General features: G+C 42.0%; 3 protein-coding genes across 4 annotated transcripts in view; 2 read left to right on the top strand and 1 right to left on the bottom strand.

Moving 5' to 3' along the window:
* Nucleotides 1-209: 209 nt before the first annotated feature.
* Nucleotides 210-2476, top strand: LOC117345754 (zinc finger SWIM domain-containing protein 1-like). Its single transcript, XM_033914857.1, has 2 exons — nt 210-488; nt 1275-2476. Exon 2 carries the CDS (start codon nt 1507-1509, stop codon nt 2335-2337), a length of 831 nt encoding a protein of 276 aa, XP_033770748.1. The 5' UTR covers nt 210-488; nt 1275-1506; the 3' UTR covers nt 2338-2476.
* LOC117368872 (zinc finger SWIM domain-containing protein 1-like) lies at nt 2338-3133 on the top strand (the record flags this gene model as incomplete). The annotated part of the gene is made up of 1 exon (XM_033962617.1): nt 2338-3133. A coding segment is annotated over one exon (666 nt), but the record flags the coding sequence as incomplete, so codon positions are not given.
* A 431-nt stretch (nt 3134-3564) lies between these two features.
* The window catches only part of LOC117345721 (neuralized-like protein 2), a 30669-nt gene continuing 15572 nt past the window's right edge, over nt 3565-18661 (bottom strand). The window contains exons 2-3 of one of the 2 annotated variants that reach the window (XM_033914794.1): nt 16481-17201; nt 14265-14611 (exon numbers count right to left, since the gene is read on the bottom strand). In XM_033914794.1, the coding sequence (XP_033770685.1) occupies nt 14496-14611; nt 16481-17171 (807 nt within the window). In that variant the 5' untranslated portion in view covers nt 17172-17201 and the 3' untranslated portion in view covers nt 14265-14495. Of the gene's footprint in view, nt 7738-14264; nt 14612-16480; nt 17202-18661 lie in introns of those variants that run through there. The other variant, XM_033914795.1, reaches the window with a different exon arrangement.

Genomic DNA, 18661 nt, shown 5'->3' with positions numbered 1-18661 from the left:
ATGAACAACAAGAGCATACTGGGCATAAAATATTTCAGTGCCTTTGAAAATTCTGTGGGTGGGGGGGAGGGGATATCTGGTGGGCCCTCTGAAGAAACCACAGAGGGTTCATCCTAAGGGGTCTTTGTATGTGGTGGGTTGGGGGGCAGGTTTGGTTGGAAGTTATGTGGGTCTGTAAAGGGTGTAGGGGTGGGCGGTTGCCTTGGAGGTTTTGTTATGGTTTAACTGGGGATGTCAGGAGGAGCTTTTATGTATATGTTTTGCATTCTATGTTTTTCTGTACACTCTGAGGTGCTTGTGGGGAGAGACTGCACTTGTTCTTCTTATTGTAGGGTGTTCCAGTTGAATTGTATCTATGATTGTTATTATCAAAACAAAAATTTCTAAAACATTTATTTAGAAAAAAAGAGAAAACCATGGGAGGAGATCAGTGTATCGAGAACAGGTATATATGGAGAAGAGGAGAGAGCCCAGGACGGAGGATTGAGGTATGCTGATAGGCAGTGGGATGGAAGTGGAGGAGGATCCACCATAACATGCACTGAAAATATGATGGGAGAGAGTAGAAGAAAACCTGGAAAGAACAGAACCCTGAAATCCCAGTGAGGACAGCGTGTTGAGAACAAGGTGGTGGTCAACAGTGTTGAAGGAAGCAACAGATCGAGAAGGATGAGGATGAGTAGAGACCATTGGACTTGTCCAGGAACAGGTCGTTAGACACTTTAGCAGGGTTAAAGCCTGATTTAAAGCAGGTCAAGAATATTATGAGAAGACAGTAACTCCAGGCAACAGTGGTGAACAGCTCTTTCAAGTAGTTTGGATAGGAAGGGGAGGCACAACGGTGCCTGTCAAAAACAGACCCTTAACTCAAAAAGTCACCCATGATCTGTCCCTAACCATGTCCACTTTTAACTATCTGCTTTGGATTAGGTACCTACTTTTATAGAATTGCGTTTTTCAAATTAGGTGCCTTTCAGTTAAGTCCAATTAATGGCAATTATGAGATTTAATTGTCAATTATTGATGACAATTAAACCTGTGAATTAGGCGCTGAAGGTACCTAAGCAAACTTTATAGAAATTTGGGGTTGAGTGTGTGTCGGGATAATGCTGTTACCCTCAGTTATAGTGGGAATGTTGAAGTTCATTCTGAATGTGTGCTAGTCCACTAAGCCATCTGTTTTCTTGGCTACTTATTAACATCAAGGCTATTTTATATGATGAAGAACTTGTCTAAGTGATCTGTGAATACAAATATTTCTTTTTGTCCAACAGGTTGAGCACCTTACCTGGGCTGTGTCAAATTAATGGAAATAAGTGACTGAGCATTTTCCCTACTGGGGAGATTTGGAGCCAGCATTCATCAAAGGATACAAATCCAACAGAAATTTTCCCTGTTGAGGTTCTCAGTTAAGAAATGTGCATTATGCTAAAATACCACTAGCAAGTTCTAATTGAAAACATTTTGGAGGAAATCTGAAATCCAATATCCAAATTCCAATTAACCATGGCTGGGGTGTCCATGCTGAATTTGTTAGGCTTTGACAGTGGGACGCTGGTTGCTTACCAGTTGGACAACACTTCTAAACTGGATTCCCTGAGTTTTGAAACCAAATTCATGCAAACAGTTTTTCTTAATTTTTCACGTGTTATACTAGTTCATAGAACACGCATCGCGAAAGGGAGAACCCTGTATGCTTTTCTAGCAGACAACCCTGGTTTAAGAGCAAATGGGGAAATAGAAAAAGTGGTTCATTTTGCTATTCCCAAAGATGAATCCAAAGAGAGCTTGGCTCGGATGTATAAGACGTTCAAAGATTTCAACCCAAACTGGGCCAATATCAAGACTTTTTTGGTTGAGCCATACTTCCCTGGTAGTCCAACCCTTTCCGAAGCATTTCCTTCTGCTGAGATTGTTCTGTCTGTCTTTCACATATGTAAGTTTTTTCAGCAAAAAATCTATCAGTTGTCTCTGAACAACCAAACAGAGAGGTTATTACTTAATGCCTTAAAAAACACGATGTGCTCAGCAACGGAAAGCAATCTAAATAAGATGCATGTGATCCTGAAAGAGTTTGTAAAACCAGATTTGCTCCCACAGCTGAATTCTCATTGGCTATTAGCTGATCACATCTGGGCTTTGCACAGATGGAGGAGTTGGGCAGAATGTATCCAGTATTTTCATGGCCTAGAAGTAATTTCTCGGGACTTCAGCCAGTTGTTCACTACAGGCGTGTCTTTGGAAACTAGCATCAGCTCTTTGGCAAAGCATGTTCATCAATGCACATATGGTAAAAAGCCCCCGGAGACCAAAGAGGTCATTGGCTTCACTAGTTAATTGGAAAATTGTCATATTGATAACGGTGATGGGTTGGCACATAAAGGTGTGAATCCTGTGAGCGATTCCTATCCTTCATCTTCCGCAGGCCTTGTTCATTCCCAAGGAAATGAGCCACACCATACTCAAGAAAACACCAATGAAACTGAAGACCAAGTCCAACTCTCCATAGTTCGTATCTGCACACCAGCAGCAGCCAAACTCTGTCTGCAGGAATTTGCAGTTGCTCAGAAGTCTGTACAGCTAGCGGGTACCAACAATGACAAGATCAACATTCAGCTTCTAGAAGACTGTCAAGTAGTAGATAGGAAAAATCTAAAAAGGTGCACTTGCCACTTCAATCAGGCATTTCAGCTCCCCTGCCGGCACATTCTTGCTGTTCTTAACTCTGACAGGAAGGTGGTGCAGAGTGAAATGATTCATGAGCAGTGGTATAAGAGGAATAATAGTTCAGATGACAACAAACCTCTCACTGATGGTCTACTAGAAATCTTGAAAAGCTCATATTCTGCCTCCCAAGACAAATCCCTGACCATCATGTCTCTAAAACAAGAGATCACACGGTTACTTGTAGAGTGTAACAGTGAAGAGTTTGAACGAAGGTACAACACACTTCGGGAACTAGCTGACAACTGGATTGGACCTTATGTTCAAGTAAAATTATAACCAAGACAATTCAGTTCATGTTTTGCAAACCTCAGCAAGATAATGTAGGATGCTAAATGTATAGGAAAAAACATTTTAAGTCAATTTCCTGACTTGTAGGCTTATTTAATAAAAGTAATTGCTATCCTCACTGAATTTGCCTAGACAAGTAATAGCTAAGTACTCCATTTTTTTCTATGTTTAGGGTGAAAATCATGATTTGTTATGTGAAAATATACCGTATATACTCAAATATAAGTTGAGGTATCCTTTTTCCCTTAGAAAAAGAGGAAAAAAGGTTGACTCAATTATAAGCCGGGGGGGGGGGGAGGTGGTGCTAATATTCATGTGCCTTGCCAGGATCTGCACCCCTGCACCCAGTCCCCCTCATTACCTGGCCTGCCAGGCTCTCCACCTTGTCCCTCCTCCCTCTCTGCTGGGCTCTGCACCCTGTCCCACCTTTCTCCCGATGTCCTGCAGGCCTCCACTAAGTCTGCCGTATGACCTGGTGGTCCAGTGGTAGAACGGGACAGGAGAGATCCCTCCTGTCCCGGCCAACTGACAATTTTTTTTACCTGCCTCCTCACATGTACCTTTTTGAAGCCCTGGTGGTCTAGCAGTATACCGGGCAGAGCGAGCTTTCTGCATTCCTCCCTGAATGGCTGGCTCGAGTTCTCACGGCCCAGCTTTGTACCCGACATGAGTTGAGCTTTTTGCGCTCCTGCCCGGCCTGAGCCTTTCCCTGAATGACTGCTGCCAGTTCTCACGAGTCCCGTGAGAACTGGTGGCAGCCCTTAAGCGAGCGGCTCAGCGCCCATTTTTTAGATGGTAAGGGCTCACACACTAATCCTTCTCTAATCTGCATGGTAATGTAGCTGCTCTGATTATCACAGAAATTAGTGCATGCAGATTTGGCACTTACTGTAGAATACATGAGTGCATTCCACAGTACACTATTTTAAGCAGCATTAGAGCCTAATGCAGCTTAGTCAAAGGGCCCTATAGATAGCTTGGTACCTCAGCCCTTGTAGTGACAGATTCAGTGCTGTTCATCTTAGTCTCACTGAGAGCTTTAGCATGTTTTAAGTGGGGAAAAAAAGACAGCAGATAAGATTTTGATGTTAAAGTGGAAAGTTTCTCTTTGTCTGCGCGCTTCACATATTTTAAGGACTAATCCCTCATATACATTCTTTTGCAGAAAAGATGTTTTCAAGTATTCAAAACTTTTTCATTATTGTGGATAGAACGGTGTGAACTGGTTCCTTACCCCTAAATCTGAAAATACTGGAAGTGGTTCTTAAACCTGTCTTGGGGAACCCCCAACCAGTCGGGTTTACAAGATATCTAAAGAATATGCATAAGGCAGATTTGCATGCCTGTCACCTCTGTTATATGCACATCTGCCTCATGTATATTCATTAGGGATATCTTGAAAATCCGACTGGCTAGGGGTCCCCCAGGATAGGTTTAAGAAACACTGTTCTAATTAATTGAATTTCTATGGTACATAATTACCGAGTGATTGTCATTTTCTTTCACTGCTTATCTGCCATGCTGTCCTGAATTTGTAGGATGCACTAGCTTTAACTGGTGCTTTTGTGTATGTTAATTTGCAGTATTAAATGTTCACTGGCAATTAGAAGTTTACAAAGTAGTGCTTTTTTTGTGCTGTGTATGGAATGGAATTCTGGACAGTGTATTTACATTAGGAGTGTATTAATCTGACCTAGCTACAACCCCTTGAAACCTTAGCCGAATATGTTTCTGGTAGTGAGTTCAGAAACTACTTTTCATTTTTAGACCCTCCTTTTCAAGTTGCTGACGTCCTGTCTTTTGGCCCACCCACATCTGTTTTGCCAGCAGCTGCATTAAATTTTGCAAGATTCACGTGTTATTTTAAGTGGTACACAAAATTGCTTGCTGTCTTGAAATGTATACGTAACTAAATTGGCTAGCAAGCCACTTAGTGCTAATTGGGCTTTAACAATCAATTTGCAACATCTTGCTAAGTGCTGTTCTTTAGGGATCTGTCTGCAAATCTTATAGCTCATAACTCAAAAAGGGTGTTGCCATGGGAGGGACATGGGTAGGTCAAGGGCATTCAATAAAGATGTGTGCAGTAAAATAAAATTGGGGGAATTGTGCTTAACTTGCAAAACAAGATTTACACCAGGTGTAAATCCTTGTGACTAAAGTTAGGCACAGATCCTGGTGCTTCGTGCTATTCTATAAATGGCGCCCAACTCGAAGCACCCCTAGAAAGAGCTCATGGGGGGGAACCCAACTTTGGGTACCATTTACTGAATCTAGTCCATAGTGTGCCTTGGTAGTCACTGGTGAAACAGCCTGAGCAGACCAAAGGCTACACTGCACCAAAAAGTGAAAGTACATATTTATAGATTATGTCAAAGGTAATACAGCAGTGGTTGCTTCAGTGCATGGGACGGCATTGTGTGCCCTGTCTAACAGAAGGAGTGAAAACGGTTATTTTACCCCTTTCCAGTGGCACTCTTTAGTTAATGGTTATTCCAGTGCAATAGATGACATTCTAGACAGATGGGTTGTGTCTCCATGGCCGCATGGCATCTGCAGAGGGAATCCAGAACCTGAAAATAATCCCATGCCGAAGAAGCCTGCTGTTCCAGAAGGGAAGAAATCTAGGCACACAGTTTCTGTCTGCGTGCTTCTGGAAGATAGACGCAGCCATGCCGAAGAGAATGCCCAGATATTACAGCGACTGCGTGGGTGTTGGATTGCTCTTTCTGTTGTTCACAATCCAGCCTAGGTCTTCCAGCACTTGGATTACTTGATTCAGCCTGTAGCCGTGTCGAAGAGAACTCCCAGATATTACAGGCCTGTTCAGCCAGTCCAAATAAGAGTGTACCTGCAGACCCATTTTCCATAAGTAAGCTGCCATGACTGCCACTACCTTGGTGAAGGTACGGGAAGTCGCTGCCAGCCTAAAGGGCAGAGCAGGGAACAGGTAATGATTTTCCAAAACATAAAACCGCAAATATTTGCAGTGGGCCGGAAATATCAGAATGTACGATTAAGCTTCCATGAGATCCAGAGGCGAGGAACTCTCTGGGGCCACCACTGCAATGACCAATCACACTGTCTCCCTGCGAAAGTGTGGAACCTTGAGACCTGCAGTCACGTGCTGAAGATCCAGAATAGGCCTCCAATCTTCGGAGCCTCTCTTTGGCATGATAAAGGATATACTGTAGTATAGATAGGTGAGACATTTTAGACTCCCCACCCTGTCCTTCCTGCACCTGCCTCCTGTCTCAGTCTGTTTATGCTTCTCCAAGCTGTTTCTTGGATGCCTGTCCGCTCTTGGGGGCTGGGAAGAATACTGTATATGTTACCTTCTTCTGCGGGAGTAGTTTCTGAGCTCCTTTGAGGCCCTTGTTAGCTGTTTGCAGTTGATGTTCTAATGCTACTTCTTGAGCAGAACAGTTATTGCTGAACTTGGTATCTCTATGTTTATTTACTGGCTCTCAGTGCTTGGGTAATACTGTAAATGAATCTAAGAAGCCCAGTGAAGTACAGCAGAGGCACAGAGAAAAAATAGAGAGGATTTCTTCTGCAGATGGCACATGGCCATGGGAACACAACCCTTCTGTCTAGAATGTCTCACCTATCTACTGGAAAAGAGCTTACCAGGGTAAGTGCATAATCTTTTTTTTTTGCCATTATGAGATAGGGGTGGCAGTTCAAGTTGAATTGTATGCCATGAAAGGCAGTTCAGCTTGATCAACTTACCAAGCTATTTGGCTTATTTAGATAAGAATAACTAGAAATATTATTGAATTTACAATACTGTCTACTAAAACTGTACTTAAAATTTAGAATTGACATTAAAAACAGAATCTGTCTGAAAATTTGTAGATGACTTTTTTTTGTATTTTTACAAAAAATTGTTTGACATGTATAGTGGAAGTTTTTATATATGAGAACAGGAGCTCTTCATGTATTCCTGCTATGTAGAGGGCAGGTGTCCTTCTCTGAGCAAACTTTCTGATCTTCTTTTATTGACTTCAGAACCTGTTGCTAACTCTGGATTTTCCATCATGAATAGCTGGGCAGCCATGATCATGTCCTCCTCCTTCACCCCTGGCACCGGCACAGTTGGGATGCCAGCAATCAACATGGCCAAAGCAAGCGTGCAGATATTTGGAGCTGTGTGCCTTATGGGTGCTTCTGTTCCTCCCTTATTAATCTCTGTTGGAATAAGAAAACTGGCTGTTTGAGGTAGCCCCCAAACAAACAGTGGAAAATCACCCCCGGGGTTGTCCAGGTCTCCACTGTAAGGGTTTGTTATCTGGTGGGTTAGAACATTTTTGGAAGAAGCACTATGATAAAGGCCAGTGGTCAGACTGACTGCCTTGACATTGGTGTGGTCAGAGTGGTGATCCCATACAGGGACTTCACATTGGTTACTATGGGCGAACTCCTGGGAATACCTTGCAATGTGATCATCTCTTCTGGAATCCCAGCTTGACCCGATGCACCCCCAACCTCTTTGAAAATGGTCATTGACTGGATGCTGGTGATCATTACCCCCTGGCAGTCTTGTGTTCTTTTCATATTGCAAGGTCAAAGCTCCTATTGGCAGAGGAGTCACAGACAGCTGTGGTCTGTGTGTCCTTGATAAGAAGCTCTGCAAGTAAATACCAGGTGTGGATATCTCCCCAGACTGGTAGCCTGTTACTGTTTTGTTTGATGCATCCTTGGTTTGATTGCTTGGATTTCCTGGGAAGACAAAATGAAATTTTAACTAATACAGGAGTGCAATGTGGATGTATGGAAAAGATGCTTTGTATTTAGTCTCATGTTCTTAAGTTAGGAATGACTAATACTAGTCCTAGATATTTAGGAACAGGATTGGTGTTTTAGGCTATTCATAAGAAACTATTGAGAAAACTGAGAATAGTGCAAAATACGGCTGTCTGCCTGATATTTGGGCTGAGGAAAAATGATCACGTCGGTCCCTATTATCGATTATTACACTGGTTGCCAGTAGAAGCACGAGTAATATTTAAGTTCTCTTGTAGCTGTTTTAAATTGGTCTGGGGACTGACCCCTAACCTGTTACCTCATTTTGTGCTATTAAACCCTACCAGGATAACTAGGAACTGCAATTTATTTACCTACCCCAGGATCATTGGCTGTAAATATAAGTCCAAGCAAACAGACAACAATCCTGGTTGGGCAATTACATCAACGGAACCATGCAATCTTACAGCGCATTTTGAAAAGGAATTAAGACTGCACTATTTGACAAATTCATTTCTTAACTGAAGTCTCATAACAATACTTTTAATCTGCCTGTACTTTAGATAACATGTTGTACTTCTATCCTCAATACTTTGTACTTTGCTGATTGACCAGTTTCTCTTCTGTGTAAACCACCTAGAAGTCATTTGATTGTTGGCGGTCTAGAAGAATAAAATTATTATAATAATGGAATATTTCAGTAAGTTAACCTGCACACTTGGTTAGTCTTTCAAGCAGTCTGACACTTAAGAAATAAAGATGGCTATCTCCATAATTGATTTAAAAGACATTATTGTAAAGGGGACTGAAATTCTGACAGCTTTTTAAAATACTAAGATCAGTTTGTGTAAAGTGTGTCTGTTTTAATTGATGATTTCATGCACATTTTTATAGTGGGTAAATTTATTCAAAAGATTTGCCTGGCTTTTTTGGGAGTCTAGATAATTCTCTCCCTTCTCTTGCCTAGATGAGTGGGTATAAACAGTACAAGTATTTTATGCTCCTATATACTGTAGACAGAATTTAGTCATGAAAAGGGCTGGAGTTATTCCCAGCATATATTATGCACTCGATATTAATATATTTACATCCTCATTTTTTTTAAAAGATGTAGAATTTGGAATTGAGAGAAACAGGACAGGTTGTGCCAAGTTTCACTAGTATTTTAGAACAGATTCTGCTGATTTAGGGGTTGCTCTAAAGTACAGGAGCAATGAACATTATAGGCCAAGTATATGTGGCATAATATCTAGTTAGAAATAAGTGGGTTGAAAACCAGCATCTAATTTTGTGCCAGCACTAACACATGTATGTTGTAGAATAGCAACATACGTATTTATCTTAGCCAGTTTAGAAAATATAAATGTTTAAGGGAACAGCCTTCCCTAATCCCTTCAGTGGAGTGGGGTTCTGTTGGTGCAGTTTTCCAAAACTTAAATGTGCTCAGTAGCTCCTGATGTTGATCTTGTAGGACAGTGGCATTTATTCTGCTTCTGAAATGGGGAATAAACATCTCTTCTAGACATGTCCTATTCCTAGTCAAAAATATATGCCCGGACCATCTCCCCCCCTCCCCCCCATGATGTTTGTATCACTTGGGTTTTTGACATTCAGATCCTGCCTTTGTAAAATAGGAGCTTTAAAAGTTTATCTTGCAAAAGCATTTAAGTACCATTTTATGCATAATTTGAATGTGAATAACCTTCAACAGTGACTGCCTTAGTATTGGGTTAGATTAATGTATCTGTACAAGTCAGGTCTCTGTGCAAGGCTATACTGGAATTAGGAAAATGTTATGAGGAGGAGACTTGGCTGTACAAGTTCCACTGACTATTTGAATAATGTTATGCTGGCTTACTGAATGTCAGCCTTAGTATGTGTTCTGTAGAATACTTGGGTTTTTTTTGTGGTTTTTCTTAAAGGATAAGCATATAATCTCTCTTTCTTGAACAAAGAATTCCACAGTGTTACATACTGTAAAAAAAACCACTGTAATTCTGATTGAGCCCCTTTCGCTAGTCAGGCCCAGCACTGGGTTGGCAGGCATGAGGAAGAAAGCAGTGGCACCTTGAATCATATTGCTCTTTCCCACCCAAGGTCTAGCTGACACTGTGCCACATGGTTCAAAATACTAGGTAGGCTCCAGGCGACAAGCGGACACAGCCTGAAACAACATTCCTGTCTTCCAGATTTGTCAGATCAGCAGCTGTAAGAAAGGAATGGGCTAAGGAAGAGGTTTCGCTTTGGAAGATCAGCTGCAGCTAGAGAAATGTGAAGAATGAGAAGAAATGTGACAAAGGAGGGGGGAGAGGTATAAAAATGGTGGTTCCATTTAGGTTGCTGTGCTTCTTACCTTGACTGGAACTTGGAAAACTTGAAGACTGCTCTTTAATTATGGGATGAGACATCAGCCCTGTGATGATCGCTAATCAGAAACTAGCTGGTGTGATGTGTCATCCACAGTGTGGAACTAGCAAAATCATTGCTTCTAGAACCTGCATGCATCACTCTTTTGTAATGTCAGTAACATCAGAACCTTTACAGGCATCACATTTTGCCACAAGCATCTTCTGCCAGTTCATGCTTAACAGTTCTATAAACTTTAATTTTCCGTTGCGTGTTGACAAGGGTGATTGATTTGGGCACACAATTGGACAGTAACATACTAAATGATGGCAGATAAAGACCCGAATGGTCCATCCAGTCTGCCCAACTGTACACACTATAAATTAATGATTCAATTTAATTTGTCCTTTTTCTTAAATATTTCTGGGCCAGAAATCCAGAACTCTGCCTGGTACTGTGCTTAGGTTCCAGCTACAGCTCACTATGGCCCATCTAAACCATCCCAGCCATCGAAGCCCTCCCTAGCCCAATCTCAACTGAATGGTCATTTACGGGACACAGACCGTGCAAATCTGCCCTGTACTGGCCTTAGTTCTTCCGTATATACCATTATTTTCTGATTAGAGATCCTGTGTGTTCATCCCACACTTTTTTGAACTCTATCTTCCTCTCCACCACATCCCTCAGGAGCGCATTCCAGGCATCAACCACCTTCTCCTTAAAGAAGAATTTCCTAACATTACTCTTGAGTCTACCACCCCTCAACTTCACATTATGCCCTCTGGTTCTATCATTTTCCTTTCTCTGGAAAAGATTTTGTTAATACCTTTCAAGTATTTGAACGTCTAAATCATATCTCCCCTGTCCTTCCTTTCCTCTAGGAAATACATATTCAGGGCTTCCATTCTCTCCTCATATGTATGTTGGTGCAAACCTCCTACCATTTTCATTGCCTTTCTCAAGTATTCTTATGTCCTTTGCCTAGATAAAGTCTCCAAAATTGAACATAATACTCCAAGTGGGGCCTCACCTATACAGAGACATCACCACCTTCTTTCTTCTACTAGTTATGCATCTCGATACAGCCTAGCATCCTTCTGACAATAGCCACCACCTTGTCACACTTTCTTTGCTTTTAGATCTTCAGACACTATCACCCCAAGGTCTCTCTCCCCATCCGTGCATATCAGCCTCTCACCTCCTAGCACATAAGGCTCCTTCTGATTTCTAATCCCCAAATTCATTACTCTACACTTCTTTGCATTGAAGTTTAGCTGTCAGATATTAGACCATTCCTTTTGTAGATCCTTTTTCATGTTTTTTACTCCTTGGAGTCTACTTTGTTACAAATCTTGATATCATCTGCAGTGTCGCTAATAGATATATTGAACAGGATTGGCCTAAGCACCAATCCTTGAGGGACTCCACTACTCACTTTTCCTTCCTCCGAGCGATTTCCATTAACCACCACCCTCTGGTATCTATCCGTCAACCAGTTACTAATTCAGTTCACCACTTTGGGTCCTAACTTCAGCCCATCAATTTTATTCAAGAGTCTCCTATGAGGAACCATGTCAAATGGCTTTGCTGAAATCTAAGTAAATTATATCTAGCATGTATCCATGATCCAATCAAAAAATTCAATCGGATTCATTTGGCACAATTTACCTTTAGTAAAACCATGTTGCTTTGGATCCTGTAACTCATTCGATTTTAGGAATTTCACTATCCTTTCTTTCAGCAACGCTTCCTTTATTTTTCTAATAACTGAAGTGAGGTTTACTGGTCTGTAGTTTCCTGCTTCATCTCTGTGATCACTTTTGTGAATAGGGACCACATCCGTTCTTCTCCAATCCCCAAGGACCACTCCTGTCTCCAAAGATTTGTTCAACAAATCTTTTAATAGGACCTGCTGGAACCTGTCTGAGCTCCCTCAATATCCTGGGATGGATCCTGTCCAGTCCCATTGCTTTGACCACCTTAAAATTTTCAAGTTGTTCGTAAACACTTTTTCTATGAACTGCATGGCATCTGCTTCATTCTTTGCCAGACAATCTTGGTCCTCCCTAGGATTTTTTTCTGTGAATATAGAACAGAAGTATTTGTTTAGCATGTTTGCTTTTTCCTTATCACATATCGGTTCATAGCATCTTTTAGTCTCGCAATTTCATTTTTCATCTTCTTCCTTTCACTAATATATCAGAAAAAAATTTTGCTTCCTTTTTTTACCTTTTTAGCCATTTGATCTTCTGCTTGGCTTCTTTCAGTTTCACCTGGTAGTCCTTGAGTTTTTTTTTTAATATTTCACGAACGCCTTTATTTTCGCTGCCACTAGTTTGGAGAACTGTATCAGTTTCCTTTTTCTCTTGTTTTTATTTATTTTCTTCACAAAGGTGAGTAGCCATTTTTATTGCCCCTTTCAGCTTAGGCCAGATGTTCTCAACACACAGTGCGCATACCGAGGAAGTTGCATCACTGGAGGTGGGACAGCCTAGCAAAGGCCCTGAGGCTGCCTGATGGAACCGTGGCTAAACTAACGCTAGCGGCAGCTGTGTGGGGAAGTTAAAAGCACACAGTGATCTGCCACTAAGGAGAGGAGAGGTACTGTTGGACAGGGAGAAGGGGTACTGCTGGATCTGGGGAGAGGTGCTACTGGAGCTGGCAGAAGGAATACTGCTGGACTTGAAGGAGAAGGGGAGGGAAAGGATAGGTGCTGCACGCTGGAGGGGAAGATGATGCATGGGGAGAGAGCCTATTGTGTGGGGTTGAGAGAAGGAAGGAAGGAAAATTGATGCAGGAAGAGCTTTGGGTGGATATCTTCATGAAAAGGCGGTTAATAAAAATTAAGTTCTGAGCAAGTATGGCCTTTTGTACACAGCACTCTCCTCAGCACTAGAGAATGACATGAGGACAAAATTTTCTCTGTCCCTGCAGGAACTCATTTTCCTGTGAGTTCTTTTCATGCCCCTGACCTATTCCCTAAAGCTCCGTACTCATTGCACAAGCCTCAAACACTTTAAAATCATAAGTGTTTGAGGCTTGTGTGGTTAAGGCAGAGCTTACAGGAATGGGGTAGAGACAGGGACAGCGACAAAACTAATGGGGATGGGGAAATTGAGTTCCTACAGGGACAAATGTGTCCCCGTGTCATTCTCTACTCAGCACCTCTGTTTTGTGTATGGGGCAACCATTTCCTGTGAGCGATCTGCATGGGACAGGAGCGTGGGAAGATTGCTCCTGCCCCGAAAACCCGCTAGACCACCAGGTGAGGCTTAAGGGGGGGCTTAAAGTGCTTAAAATAGTTGGGGGGGGAAGCGGGAGTTAGGAGCAGAACCATCCTGAATATTATTCGCGGGCTGGCTCTGCCCCTAACCACCACAAATACTGAGGGGGAAGTGTAATATAGAAACAAATCTTTTCCAGAGAAGAAAAAAATGATAAAGCTAGAGGGCATAATTTGAGGTTACAGGGAGGAAGACTTAGGAACAATGTTAGGAAATTCTTCTTCGTGGAGAGGGTGGTAGATGCCTGAAATGCCCTCCCGAGGGAAGTGGAGAAGAAAATGGTGATGGAATTCAAAAAAGCGTGGGATAGAAATAGAGGATCTCCTAATTAGAAAATGATGGATGTAAATTAAAGAACTAAGGCCGGTACTGGACAGACCTGTACAGTCTGTGTCCCATATGTGGTGATTCAGTGTAGGATGGGCATCGATGTAAACTCCACTAATATGGGACATGAGGATGTTACTGGCCAGACTTTACGGTAGATATCCTGCAAACAACGGGATGGTTGGATAGGCTGCAGTGAGTGGACAGCAACTTCAACATTTGGAACCTAGGATATTACCAGACGTAACAAAGAGACAAGTTAATCAAATCATGTATTTTTTTAAATGAATATCACTTATGGGCAGACTGGATGGACTGTTAGGTCTTTTTATCTGCCGTCATTTACTACATTACTATGTAAAAACAGCCCTGCATTTGCTAGGAATGCATTAAGAAGATGCAGCGAGATCATTATGCGAGAGATGTTTAAACTCCATTTACCTGCTATGAAATGTGATGTCATTACAGATGGGGAAATAATGTGGCTTTCAGTCACCAATTATTACAATAAAACAGTTTTTTCTTGTGTGCAATGATTTGTAACTATTGAAATGGAAAAACATGTCCCTTTTAATACTACAGTGATGGCTGTAAAATTCCTTATTTTTGGTCTCAAAATGTGTTCTTAATCGACCCTCCAAATGTGGGCGCATACATTTGCTTTTACAGGTAAGAGAAGACGTGGAGCTGTAAGGAGAGCTTCTGTCCCATTGCTTTTCTAGTTCCAGTTCTATCTTGAGGTGTGTTTCTGAGGGATTATGTCCCTTTTAACCTTGTTCATTCATACTTGCAGAAGGTTTTCAGCATCTGAGGCAGGTCGAGCCAGTCGATAGCCAGCCGGTGGATAACATGCTTTTGAATAACCATTCGACATAGAGTTTGTAAGGAAGAGACTGAAATAAAGAGAGAGCTATAATGTGGTATGTGTCACATAGGATAAAAGCTTATGTAGATAAATCTTGCACTGTAATTATGTCAAATTTATCCTGCAAACTATATAATATGTGTGTTAACCTGTAACATGTCCTGAGCTCTTTGGGGAGAATGGGATAGAAAATGAATTAAATAAAATGTGATCTGGTTCATTCAGGTAACTGATAAGAACAGCCCTACTGGGTCAGACCAATGGTCCATCAAGCCCAGTAGCCCATTCTCACGGTGGCCAATCCAGGTCACTGGTACCTGGCCAAAACCCAAGGAGTAGCAACATTCCATCCAGAATCCTAAAGAATAGCAAGATTCCGGAATCCCAAAGAGTAACAAAAGATTCTGGAACCCCAAGGAGTAGCAACATTCCATGCTACCGATCCAGGGTAAGCAGTGGCTTCCCCTGTGTCTTTCTCAATAACAGACTATGGACTTTTCCTCCAGGAACTTGTCCAAACCTTTCTTAAAACCAGCTATGCTATCCACTCTGACAACACACAAGCAAATAAATCATTTTCTCATTAGGGTGGCCCGGGTCAGAGGTATTTATTCAGTATGATCACAGCTAGCATTTAATGCAGGGTAGGGCAATATCGGTCCTTAAAGGCCACCACTGCGTCAGGTTTTCAGGATTTCCACACTGAAGAGGCATGAGCTCTATTTGTGTGCAATAGAAGCCAGTACATGCAAACAGACTTCATGCTTAGTCATTGGGGAAATCCTGAAAACCAGACTGGGTTGGCATCCTTGAGGACCAAGGTTACCCACCCCTATTTTAACGGAAAAAGCAAAGGCTGGTCTCGCATGCAAGGACTAACGCTGAATGCACAAATTGTAGCAGGACTTGCTTGTCCACGCCTACCCTACTATAACTGAAATTATTTTCACGTATCTACAAGAGGTTCCTGGATAGAATTCTTTCATTCCAAGCTGGTAAACTGAATGACTGCTTTAAGTGAAACTGGTTTGAAAGCTTTTTCCTACCAATTCTTTAGAAGAACAGTAAAGATCATCTCTTTGAACTTCATAATTATGTTGCTGTATTTCTATTGCTGCTTGTAACTTTGCTGTCTCTTATTGAACCTCTTAGAACTGTTTATGGTATTGCGGTATATAAAAATAAAGTTATTTCTGTGCAACTTTCTTTTGTTAGTTCCCTTATTTTCTGTTATTTAAGATGGTTATTTGTGTTGACATTGTAGCATACTCTGCCATACCTTGTCGTCTTATTTGCCTATTTTTACTGTTGTAATTGCCTCTTACCATGGTTGATTTCCTGCCAGGTACTTATGCCCTGGATTGGTATGGTGGTTTTTATGATGATGGAAGTGAACCTGCAGTTACGATTCCTCCCAACAGTGTAAATATTGTCACTTCCCTACCAAACCCTTACACTTGTCCAATGGGAGCCTTTTCCTTGCAGTTCCCCTTCCCAACAACCCCCCTGCCTCCACCCCCACCTCAGAACATGCATGAACCACAAAAGTGTGCGTCTAGAAAAACAAGATGTGGGTTTGCTACAAGGGCTGTAATGGCTGAGTTTATACAGAGAATACCACAGTAATTGTTAACAGCAGTATCTCAGCTAGGATTGAAGGGGAAAATAACTCAGTACATGCATAATACCAACATCTTATTTGAGGAGGTGGGACACTGTGCACTAAACTATTACTCAAGGACATGTTATTTACCAAAAGCCATCCCTTCTATGCACTACGATTTCTTGTGATTAGTGTACGTATGACTGCTAACATGCCTTTGGAATGGTTGGTGTGAAAGGTAGGGAAGGAAAAAAGTGAAGAGAAACATTAAGGGGAAGAAGCAAAAATACATACAGCCATACTCCACTTGGATAACACGAACACTCTTGGTTGAGGCGAAGACATCTATTACTGCATAGAGCGGCCTGTGGATTGGAATCCCCCGGGCGCTTGGTCCCATGTCCTCTCCATTGATGATGATGTGCATGTCCCCAGTCCCATTTGATTGTGGAGTGTACAGTACTCCAATTCGGCTCCTTCGTGCTGTTGGAGGCAGGATGTTGGACTTATATAGGTCATCGAGGATGTGGCTGTATCTGCAGGGTCTGCTCCGTGCTACTAGTTTGTCTCTCGGTATCCTGATCTGTTCAATCTGCAGATAAGGGTCAGATAGAAATTCTTGGCTTTGGACCAGGCCAGAATCGGTGGCTTCACCTTCTGGGATGACTCGATTGTGATGCTTGGTTATGGCAAAAACCCAGCTGTCTCCAATATTAACCAGATCGGGGAGAGAGTATTCAGGCACTACCTCGAAGCTGCTCGGGTTGTGAGCTGTCAGTCCGACTCTTAGGTGTCCACACCAACCTAGTTCTTTCTCCTCAATTTCCACCAAAAAGATCTGTCCAAGCTGCAGGGGCTCATGGCTGAAACACAGGCCATTAGCAAAACTCTCCACTCTGGTAGCTTGCATCCCGGAAGGGTCAATTTTGATATTTGTGCCATGGACCTGATGGAACTGTGTGTATGGACAGCAGAGTGCAGACATCTTCAGTAAACACCAGACAGCCCACCGTTACTATTTATAAAAAAAAAGACCTCATTATCTCAGCACTTGATCCTCTGACAGCTGGTGAGGGAGAGCGCAGTTATGTTTGTGAACACCATGTAGGGATGCAAGGTCCCATTGACACTACACAGGGTCCTAGTGCTACTGGGGCTATGTGTCAAAAGGAACAAAAAAGATTTTATTGATCATCTTACCAGAAAAAAAGTTGGTCAGTCATTATAGCAGGAGTATACCTTATGCTCCATTTAGTTTATACTCCACCTAACCAATGTGAATTTATGGAGATACTCAAGCATTTTTTCCTTGTCGGCTCACAATCTATCTAATGTACCAGGGGCAATGGGGGGATTGGTTGGTTTGCCCAGGGTCATGAGGAGCAGTGTGGTTTGAAGCCACAACCTCATGGTGCTAGTGACTGTTGCTTTACCACTGCATCACACTCTTCCCCTATTCATATAGAAGTTTTATCTAGTATGAGAGACCTAACTATATTTTCTCTTTTAGCACAGGTTCTGTTAACTGCCATTCATTCTGACTAGAGATGTGCATTAGAAAATGACACAGGAACAAATTTTTCCCTGTGCCGTCCCCGTGAGTTTTGTCACCGTCCTTGTCCCTGCCCCATTCCTGCAAGCTCTGCCTTAACTGCACAAGCCTCAAACACTTATGATTTTAAAGTGTTTGAGGGTTGTGCAGATGAGGAAGGAGCAGGGACAGGAAAAGAACTCGCTGGGATGGGATGTGAAAATTAGTTCCCTCAGGGATGGAGAAAAATTTGTCCCCATGTTATTCTCTAATGTGCATTCATTTGGAAATGATCTGGGAAAAGTCAGTGACACTTCTCATGCTATTTTAAATCCAAAACAGAAAGAAACTCGATTCTGTATTTTCCCCCTGTGTCACCAATAGGGCAAATTACATGACTCAAATTAACAAACCTGCCCCCCACCCCCATTTTAGTCCTCTCAATTTCCAGGAAATCCTACTGGGCGTTATTCAAGAAATCCCCTACCTAGGAGCAGCCCTGGGCTTTTTTCTAGGCTCCTTCAGGAGTAACTACATCCCTGCCTTATAGCCAGTATCAGCAACCATGTGAAACAAAGCCCTGGAGGAGTAGCCTAATGGTCAGTGCAGTGACCAGAGAACCTAGGGAAGTGGGCTTAATTCTCACTACAGCTCCTTGCTAGAGTTGGCCAGCAGTAAAGAATTCCATACTTTAGTGGCTTGGTAGGTAAATGACAAAGTACAGTAGTAAAACCTTGGTTTACGAGCAGACTGTGTTCCGAAAACATGCTTGTAATCCAAAACACTCGTATATCAAAGCAAATTTCCCCATAAGAAATAATGGAAACTCAGACGATTCGTTCAACCCAAAAACTTTAATGCAAAAAACAATATGTAATGTAATTTATTTCTTATATACCGCTAAACTCCGTTAGGATTCTAAGCGGTTTACAGAAAAATAGACA

This window comes from Geotrypetes seraphini, chromosome 11, assembly GCF_902459505.1.
Source record: "Geotrypetes seraphini chromosome 11, aGeoSer1.1, whole genome shotgun sequence".
In the NCBI taxonomy this organism is placed as follows: domain Eukaryota; kingdom Metazoa; phylum Chordata; class Amphibia; order Gymnophiona; family Dermophiidae; genus Geotrypetes; species Geotrypetes seraphini.
The sequence above is the reverse complement of the archived record's forward strand: the minus strand, read 5'-3'. Positions and strand labels throughout refer to the sequence as shown.

Excerpts from the sequence above, each read along its gene's own strand:
- LOC117345754 (XM_033914857.1), top strand. The coding sequence starts at position 1,507 with ATGGCTGGGGTGTCCATGCTGAATTTGTTAGGCTTTGACAGTGGGACG.